This window comes from Trachypithecus francoisi, unplaced genomic scaffold, assembly GCF_009764315.1.
Source record: "Trachypithecus francoisi isolate TF-2019V2 unplaced genomic scaffold, Tfra_2.0 Lachesis_group0, whole genome shotgun sequence".
NCBI lineage: Eukaryota > Metazoa > Chordata > Mammalia > Primates > Cercopithecidae > Trachypithecus > Trachypithecus francoisi.
In genome coordinates, this window is record NW_022681453.1 from 3,273,907 (window position 1) to 3,284,452 (window position 10,546).

The 10,546-nt window shown below is 43.4% G+C and overlaps 1 protein-coding gene across 1 annotated transcript; it reads right to left on the bottom strand.

Annotated features, from left to right (window-relative positions):
• Positions 1 to 1,427: 1,427 nt before the first annotated feature.
• On the bottom strand, positions 1,428 to 3,972 carry CUNH3orf80 (chromosome unknown C3orf80 homolog). The gene has a single exon (XM_033202909.1). It carries the CDS (start codon positions 3,970 to 3,972, stop codon positions 3,229 to 3,231), a length of 744 nt encoding a protein of 247 aa, XP_033058800.1. The 3' UTR covers positions 1,428 to 3,228.
• Between the last annotated feature and the right edge of the window lie 6,574 nt (positions 3,973 to 10,546).

Genomic DNA, 10,546 nt, shown 5'->3' on the forward strand with positions numbered 1-10,546 from the left:
CAGGCAGATCACTTGAGCCCAGGAGAATGAGACTAACCTGGGCAACATGGCAAAACCCCATCTCTACAAAAAAATACAAAAATTAGCTGGGTGTGGTGGTGTGCACCTATAGTCCCAGCCACGCAGGAGGCTGAGGCAAGAGGATCCCTTGAGCCCAGAAGGTCAAGGCTGCAGTGAGTGGTGATCATGCCACTGCACTTCAGCCTGGGCAACAAAGTGAGGTCTTCTCTCAAAAAAAAAAAAAAAAAAAAAAAAGAAGATATATATACCATAAAAATTAGTGTTCCATATTAATTCCATTAATATTTCATGCCATAAGTTAATAGTATATTATTCTACATATAGTTAAAGAACACAATGGTCTATCCTCCACTTTTACTACGGAATATTAAAAAGAAGTAAAATCATTTATTTGTGAGTTTGTTTTTTAGGTAACAGGATAACCAGTTTCTATATTAATAAACACATGCAATTATGTATAATAGGTTCTGTCTATATAATAAATAATTTCCACGTGAAATCTATAAAGCTTAACACCCAGATACTGCCCTTACTGCTTTAAAAATGTTTCTATCCAGGCAATCCAGCGTTATGAACACACAGGTTCTGTGTGTGTTAATACGGTCTGTTATATGTGTATGTATTACCATGAGACATGTTCATTTATCATTAATAAAATACTGTTTTAAAGACTTTTTTCCACAAAATTATGCCTGAACAAAATTGTCCTTGGTAAATCAATGGACTGCAAGAAAAAAAAAAAAACCTCACAGTACAGTCAAACTCATTTCTATTGAACTGAGGGATGTGAATAAAAGCTTTTGGGTTGGGCAGGTAAAAAACAGGTGAAAACTTGTCATTTTAAAATTCAGTAGAACCTCATTGTGTGATTGGTATCAAGTGTAATTACCACTTTATAGACATTCTAGATTTTAGGGAGAGAAATGTTCCATAGTTGATAAAAGAGAAATATACTTGATCCATATTGTAAGTATTTTTCATAGGATTTTGTTGAATTTCTTTAAGATGTTATGGTAACAACATATAGACTGCTTCATATACTGGCACAGGTATTATTTGGATATTTAGGTTGATGTTGCAGATACAGGTAACATTTGTGAAATGTGTAAAACAGTGTAACTTCAAAGAATAAGTTATTTTTTAAAATACGGCAACTTTCCAGTTTGTATGGTAAGTAATATTGATAGCCACTTATAACAAAAATCTATGGTATTTGAGTAATATTAATATGTGATTATCTATATAATGTAATTAAATTTTGTACCATTCTCAACTGATATGGCCTCAACTCCTGATACTTTTGTCAATTCGCAGCTCAAATTGCTTTAAATGACAAATAGACATATTTCATATTTTGATACACTACCATATAGCCATGCATGTGATAAAATTTGCACAGAGAAAAGATACACTTCAAATGATTTTTCTTTAGTCACAAGGTCATTAGTTTTTAGAAGTTTAAAGTAAATCATCCTCTTTTATTACAATTCAGACATTTAAAAATTTCTCAGAACTGTCAGACTTTTTCAACCAGCCTTTAGAAGTTTAATGAAATAATTTTCTTCTAATACAAGTCAGATATTTTAAGATTTTTCAGGAGTGGCAGACTTCTTCAATCAGAAGAACAATGTTCTAAAAACATGTATGAGATCCATATGTGTAATCATTCTTGATATAACAACATTCACCTTTTCCCAAGCAGAGAAACCTTTTGTATTTCCTTCTCCTTTCAGGAGAATGACAAACTGTATTAACACTATTATAAACAATGTGTATATAGTACATAGACAATATGCATATGTACATTACACACAATGTATTAAAATATGTTATATTATCTTTTACTTTTAAAGGGCATGTCACAGAACAGGAAACTGATACAATGACACTTGTTTCTTAAAACAAGCTGACTGAATCCTTCTGTAGCACATTACCACACAATTAATGGCTTTAAACAAAAGTTACAAGTCACAAGTTCTTATGTTTTGGATCATGTTGTGGAATGTATTCCAAATGAAAAATGGAGGAGAAAGTGCACAACATCATATGCTTCATGGTATGGCATATACATGTCAATTAGTTTTACATATAATTATGTGATGAATGATACAATTAAGAGCTATACTACATAATGCATACAGTTATTATTATAAAAAGTTATATATTATGCCACAGTACTAAAAATAAAATATATTCTTCTCAAATAGTGAAAATAAGATATCCTTCATGTTTTTAGGTCACATATGCTTCCTTGTTTGACTGTACCTCTGTTTTTCTTTTTTAATGAAATAATTTCATGAATTATTAAACAATAATGACAGAGTATGGGCAATTTCCTGACCATTAATGGCCTACAAAAAGTGATAAGATGATTACCTTGTCATGAATTTGCTGAAATACCCTCCTGTTGCGTTCAATGCATGGTAAAAATATCAGAATAAAAGACAAATAAATATACCTTCTCAGTTATTGAACAATCAAAAGTCCAGCCGAATGGATACACATGGTTGTTGTGCCCTGAGTAGGTACAGCAACTAACCTTGTATCACAGGTGTCCCCCATAGCCCACTCCCCGCACTCCACCTAATTGTAAAACACTAGTTGTGACTATTTGCTCGATCAGGAAGACACTGAGGGATTTTTTGGGAGTCTGCCGCACGGGAGCGATTCCATTATACCCAAGTGGCGCTCTCCCACACCCACGTGCAGCAGTCCCCGGTCGCGGCTGGTCCTCAACGGCTCCTCGCCCTCTGCCCGCCCTGGGAGACCGCGACCTGTCCAGGTGGCAGGTAGGGAAAGGAGAGGAACTGCACTCATTTCTCCTCAGCTCTAAAGAAGACTGCCCTTCTCTCGACGCACCAAAGGGCTCACGTGTTCTCTTTGACTCGGGAAGCAGGCACTTACGAGTGAACCACAATACGAGGCAAGGCAGAGGGCGGGGACGTCCTTCGAAGGTGCGCTCGAGGGTCGCCTGCTGCAGCCGCACCCGCCACACGTGCCCCACGTTTCTTTGAACTGAATGAAACGCAGAGAAACATAAGATCCCGGGAGAACGCGAGGGAGACGAGTGACCCCAACCCGGTTGCGGGGTGCCAGGCAGTTAGGCCAGGGTGCCAGATAAGGTCTGAGGCAGTTGGCGGCGGCACCCCGGCCGTTGCGTGTCACCCGTAGCCCCCAGCCCTGCACCAGCTGCCGATCCCCGAGCGCTCAGATAAGGGGGAAGCGGCCCTCGCCGCCGTCGGGCTCCGCGGCGATCCCGCCTCGCGGGCGGCCGAGCACTGACACTGGCAGCACGACCTCCCCGGGGCTGAGCTGCTGCAGCCGCATGGACTCCTCGTAGGTGGGCAGATACTTGACCTCCTCGTAGCTGGGCAGCTGCAGGAAGACCGGCGACACTACACGCAGCTCGTGCTCTGAGGCGCAGGAGGGGTCCGAGCGCCGGCCGCCTCCCCGGCCCCGGCCGCCGCCGCCACTGTCCAGCAGTGAGTCCTGCGAGCCCGCTGCCGCCTCGTCGCGTAGCAGAGCGGGCGAGTCGTCGTCGTCGTCGGGCGGCACCGCGCCCCTCAGCGATCCGGCTCCCCCGGGAGGCCCGGGCCGCTGTCCCGGGCGCGCCTGGCCGCGCGGGTACCTGCGTGGACTGGGGCAGATGATGCGCTGCAGGAAATAGCCGATGGCGAAGAGCACCAGCAGGATGAGCAGCCCGGAGAGCTTGCGGACGAACCAGCCCACGTTGTCCAGGAAGGCGTGCAGCGGCAGCTTGCAGCAGCGTACCGCCGTGGCGTTGGTCGCGTCGCAGCAGCGCTCCCGCTCGCCGCACGCCAGCTCCGCGCAGCCCCCGCCGCCCCGCGAGGGCGCCACCAGCGCCAGCGCCAGCAGTAGCAGCAGCGGCAGCAGAGGCGGCGGTGCTGGAGCCACCGACAGACCCTCGGCCGTGACCCCAGGTCCCCACATGGCCCGCGCAGACCTCTGCTAACGTCCGGGACGGGAGGTTGGGGAGTCCGTCCGCCCGCGCGTCCGTCGGCCCCTCCCCGGCGCTCCGCTCGGGTCCCGCGCGCGCCGCCTCCCGCGCCTCAGCTACCTGCGGCCGGAGCAGTCCTCACTTGGCCACGCTTGGGCGGGAGGAGGAGCCCGCGGCGCGCCTAGGCTGCGGGAGGCGGCTGCTACTCGCGGCTGCTGCCCGAGCTTCTGACCTTAACCTCGCGCGCCCAACCGCCTGGGCCGGGTGCAAGGCGTCCAGAGCCTCCCTAAATGGCAGTGGCAGCCCGCGCGGGGCTGCCGTGGGCATCTTGGCCCCGGCTGCCCGCGTTTTTCCTCCCCCGCCTTGTCGCTCTCTGGGACTAGAAGGGTTAACGCTGTGCTCTCAGCCCGGGAGCCCCTTGATCTTGATTAATTCAGCCTTCGCGCTTAGGCCCGCCAGACGGGCGGGGGGCTCTGGCCTGCGTAGGTGTCTCCGTTTTAAGTGATTGGATTTCCCCAGGAATGTTATTTAAATTGACTTGCGACTGGGATTCGCTTACCATCTTTCTTGTGATCTTCCAATTAAAAATAGATGATGACCATTAATGGCCAGTCAGTCCCCTCTGCTGTCCCAGAGTTTGGGGATGGGGGGCGGGGACCGGCAGATAATTCTGCTTGCAGGCAGGTCCAGGGAACTGGGAACTCGCGATTCCCAGGAAACCTCCAGAACAGGTAGAGAATTTCTCATAGAGGGGCAGGTCAGGGCACCACAGAGGTAGCCCCAGAGGGACAGGGAAGCACTCTGTCAAGGTGACCTTAGTTAATCAAGGAGAAATGAGGGAAGCGTATTTTCGCAGTGGCTCATCCGACAAGCCCCACTGAGTCCGAAGCACAGAGCAAAAATTTGGGTTGCGGGGGTGAAAGGAGGCCCCCCCTTGAGCATAAATAACATATCCGTGAAATGTCTAAGGAGGTTGCAAGCGATTGGCAACGTTCTTGAGCATTGATTTGCGCCCAAAGGGTCTATTTCAAGATTATTATTGTTCTCAAAGTTTGACTTTAAAGGAAGTTTGTGCTCCCACTCAGCATGGAACAGCGTTTACCTTGTCTTGGTGTCCCCATTCTCTGGGGAAGCCCGTTAGCGCACACAGCACACATAATGGGTGGCAGTTTCCGCGGTCCCTGACCGGCAGGCACATCTACATGGTGCAGTTAGGCTCTACCCCCATGGGGGATAGAGCCACACCACGGGGAAGCCAGGAGATTGCCACTTTTATTAAGGCAGACTGCAGTAGACAATCATTCCCTCACCCCTTAAACACGAGGACCCCTTGAAGAGAAACCAAAGGGAAAATTCCATAGTCACGGAGAGGAAAAAAAAAGTAAAAGCAAAGGAAAAATACACCGACAAGATTCAACCGTGGATCAGACAAAAGCAAAGATTTCTCCCTGAGTAAGTAATCGTGTGTCTCTGTAACAAAGTGATGATGGAACAAGAAGGTTGGCAATGGTGGTTTGATTGAGACAGGTCATCTCTCAGCCTAAATGAAACATTTTAAATATATGTGCTGCTGTGAACACCTTACTTTGCCTCACACTCCAAAATGATCCTTTCTACTCAAGAGAAGCTTCTAAGTGTTAGACAAGATATAATACATAAAGCTTGCTTGAGCACAGGTCCCTTTTTTGCAAGCTCTTCAAAAGCCACATTTCTCTGTTATGATCTCTTTGTAGGGATCATAACATGCAAAGGCATATTACCTGTTTTGCAATGGATTTCAAATTGTAAAATAATGGGATGAATGATTCATTTTAATACAGTGATTTTTTATTTTATTTTATTTTTTTAAGACAGAGTCTTAGACTCTGTCACTTGGGCTTGAGTGCAGTGGCACAGTCTCAGCTCACTGCAACCTCTGCCTCCTGGGTTCAAGTGATTCTCCTGCCTCAGCCTCCTGAGCAGCTGGGATTACAGGCGTGCACCACCACACCTGGCAACTTTTTGTATTTTCATTAGAGACAGGTTTTCGCCATGTTGGCCAGGCTGGTTTTGAACTCCTGACCTCAAGTGTCCATTTGCTTCGTCCTCCTAAAGTGCTGGGAATACAGGCGTGAGTCACCACACCTGGCCAGAAAATTATATTCTTTCATTCACCCATTCTTTTGCTAAATTTACATTGAACATTTTCTATGTTTAGGGAACTCTGCTAAATGCTCGTTGTAACAGAAAAATACTGACTCCTATCCAGCATGGAGTAAACCCAGGCCTGCACTCCCAGCTTCAACTAAATGGAGTAAAGGAGAGATTGCACAGAAGGCAACAAATGGCAGTTTCCTCTTCTATCATGACTTGTTCTTACTTTCCCAAAGGAAAAATAAAATTAATGAATTTCAAACAATTTCAGGAATGAAGGCAGTTCGTAGCTTGAGATGGGCCTTGAATATGAAATGGAAAAAATATAAACCCTCTTTGGGTTTTGATTATCTGAGTTTTTGGGATTTCTACCAGTAGTAGCAAGAGCAGTGGCAAAAGTAAGGGGGGTTATATGGCTGATGATACATTAGAGAAAGTCCCCTGCTTATTATTATTTTGAAATTACTAGGAGCATTTAAATGGTTTCATTTCTATCTACCTTTCAATAGTTAGAATTTGCAGAATATTAGATAGGACATAGTAGAAGAACAACATAGATTGTACATAGCATCATCCATTAAAGACCTATAGAAACTGGCACCTCTTTATTTCTTCTCTGATCTCTCAGTTTCACTTAATTCATTTCTATTTGCAATGTAACTTATTGTGTACAATCTTTCAAAGGAAAGAATAGCAACCTTATAACTTTAAAAGCCCCAGGAAAGACACAATCTTCATTACTCAGCATCCTTATTATTTTCTTCAGATTCAACACACAAATAAATGTGGTAGATTGAGCTGCCCGAAAGTCAGATTCAAGCCACTTAGTGAGGAAGACAGAATTTAATGGTATGTTTCATAGAATGACCACAGTGCAAAAATTAAAACCTCATTTTGTTAAAAAAAAGTTGCACAAAATGTGTTAAGTGAGAACAAGAGAGAGTGAGAGGAAAAAACCCAACACGTGGTGGGAGGAGACTCACCCTTTTCCAAAAAGTATGGTCTTGATAAAGATTAAGAACTTAAACTTCGTTACCATACTGTAGAGCTTGAATGATAGTTTTTGAACATTTTCTCTTCCTGATTTATTTGCATTCACACCAAAGAATGCCAAATTAGCCAGACTTTTCAACTTTGTAGAACAGAAGAAGGTAAACAGAGCACAGCAAAACTGGCTGCTATTTTACCTGTGTCTCTAGGAGCTGTCTTGATAGCTTGAGAAAGACTTAGTGGCTCCATCATGCAACCTTCTGTTCTAACACATGACACAGGCCCAGAAGGAAGTTTTTCTCTGATGTCTGCTGACTGTGGTTTGTGTCTTCACGCCTGAGAAGTGATGGCTCTGCCCTTTTCATGGCCCTTCTTTGAAACGTCTAGGCATGGGTAGTTGGGACCTTGTAAACTGTCTAGTCCTTAAGGATTCCTTATTCAGGATGTGCAATACCTGAATACTACCTTAGTACTAAATTATTATAATTGATTTCTTAACCTCCCCATTGTATGATTTCCCTCCACTTGCACATGTCTTCCCTGAGCAACAGTAAATTAAGAGTTTTATTGTAAATAGCATATGTTTGCATGAATATACCTACCTAGCAATGATGTAAGATCTGAGATAATCTGCTTTGGAGCTCTTTCTAGATCGTATTTCTTTCATCACTCATTCAATGAATATTTAACGAGGGCCCACTTTGAGCTAGGCATTCTGCTCCACTTTGAGGATACTGTGAAATCAAACCGTTCTTTGTCCTCAGGGAGCTTATTAGGGGAGGGGGAAAAGAGCAACAGTCAAACAGTCAAAATAATGAACTGATCATTCCAATGATCAATGCACACACTGGAGGAGTGCAGGATGCTCTGAGTTTTTGCACTGGACATGATCTGGATTGGGTTAGGGCAGTGGTGTTGGCTGGAAAGACGTCCGTAAGAAAGACCTCCTTAAAAAGGTTAACAAGGGGAAGCAGAAAGGGGTCCTCTGGGCAGAGAAATCATCATGGACATGAGTCTCTGAGGTAAGAAGACACTTCACATGTCATCTCTTATGATTGAGGCAAAGCTTGTATAATTTCTATCCCAACAATTTTGACTCTGCTCCTAGATTAGCTTTATGTAGAGTCAAAAGCCGCCTCTGCTGCCCTCCAACTTTAAACCGAACCTGATTCTCTGCAGTGGTTTCACAGGCTGTGTGGTTGTACTTATCTGTGTATTTGGTCCTGCCCGGTTTCCCCTTGGAGACCAGGAAAGTTCTAGTGACATTTCTTGTTCTTTCCACCTCCACATCCCTGACTCGGAGTGGAGTTCAGATTTCCCCTTTCAACTTTATGAGCTGGTAGCTGGCTGACAAAAGGCTTCTGCAAGCCAAATGCTTGAAGTAGGAGAAAAGTCCACGTGGAATGCTTTGTATCTTTTGTCCAAATTAGGAGCAAAAGGAAAGATCTTTCTCGCAAGCTTGAAGTTAGAAACAAAAGGTTGAGTAATTCCAGGCCTCTATAAAAATAATATCTACGTTTATATTCGGCCTTTTAGCTTTTCAGAGAACTTCCATATGCATTGTTTTTTTTCCTCCTTACTACATTTCTGTGAGATGGGTTAAAGTTATTATTATCCCTTTTTACCAATGGAGATAGGCTAAAACAGCGAAATCAAAGGACAAATTAGTGGTGGTGCTAACACTGGAATCCAAGGCTTATTACTCCAAATCTAGTTAAAAACAGTGGGCTGGCATCTTACTCCCTTACTGATTTCAGCTGGACAGTCCAAAGGGATCACTGTGGCGGGAGTCACCTGATTTCCCTTTGACAACTCCTGATGCATCATGAGGCTAATTCTAAGGAAAATAACTGGGGGTTAACCTGGACTGTATTCTGGACCACAAATACAAAATTCTTCTGAGGAAATAAAACTTTTATTTCTGCCATTTTGTGGCCACTTTTGGTAAACCGTTAATAATGGTCTAGGTGATAATGTGACAGGCCAGCTATTTTTGTATGCATTTCTGCAAACAAAAAATAAATTTCCCTCCTTCATTACATTTGATATTTACCCATGAACTATGTTATCTAATGCTCATCAATATAAAATAAGAAATGCATGGCAAAATAAGGACGTATTGAGTTCTAAAACACAAATATGCAGTATTATTTGTCAATAATTTAAACTTCTATATTTAAATTCTTGCTTTATAACAATTATCAGTTAATTTCTTGTGGCAACCTTGTAGAAGAGATTGATAACTTTCACATTATTGCTGATGACATAAAAACTAAACCATCAATGTTATGAGAAATATTTAGTGAGGCCATGAAGATCTGAAATTAGAATTCCAGTTATGTCAGCTGAATGAATTTCTTTCTCACTCATTCTTTTTAAAAATGGTCAGATTTTTCAAATTAGAATATATTTGTTAGTGCGCTGTTGTACCAGCCAAACACTTGCATTGGCAGAAAAATCACATAGCATGAAATTATTTCATAAGATGAATAATTTTTTAAGGTGAAACATTTTTATGCTCCATTATTTTAATCTGAAACTAGTAATGTACTCTTTGTCTCCCTTTCATTACAAAGAAAAATTGCTCGCCAATAGTTCTTTCTGAATATGTTCTGTAAACCTGGATGGAGTGGGAGATGACCATTCCTGCTCACCAGACCAGACTTTATACTTATAGGGCAACAGGCTAATGGCATTGACTCTGAGCTTGCTGTTAGTCCCTGGGCAGCAGGGCTGTGGTCCATCTACCCAGCATCCTGCTTCAAACATTGAATGAAATGGGATAACCATCTTCCAAGACACATGCCTTAAAAGCTTTTGAATATACCCTAAATATCCAAATTCTGCTTAACAATTTTCCTTGTAGATTTATCTAACTATGAATTTCAAAGGGCCCTTTGGGGTATAATCCTAGTCTTTACTTTCACCTTTCTTTCCTACTATCTTCCTTTCTGCACCCTTCGCTTCAATAAATGACTTCTTGATGTGGCTGCTTAAGATGCCTGCTTTAGAGATGTTCTCCCTTCTCATTTGCTGTGCCCTCCACCAGGAATTATCTTTTCCCGTCTCTGTTGGTCAAAACTATGCAAAATACAGCTCCAGTGACAGCTCCTCTCCAACATCTACCATCTACTGTTTGTGGCAATTCTCTTTTTTAAAATTTTATTTCAATGGAGATGACGTCTCACTGTGCTGTCCAGGAGGGTCTCAAACTCCTGCGCTCAAGTGATCCTTCCACCTTGGCCTCCCAAAGTGCTGAGATAACAGGCATGAGCCACTTTGCCTGGCCGCAAATCTCATTTACTACCTTGTATTTCAGGTAGTTATATACACATCTTGGCCTTAGGACGTTTAGAAATAAGCTTATGGTGGTAGGCTTTGTGTGTGTGTCTCTGCAGCACACTGGCTTTCTGTCTCTTTGAATACTAGATGTTGGTAGGCTCT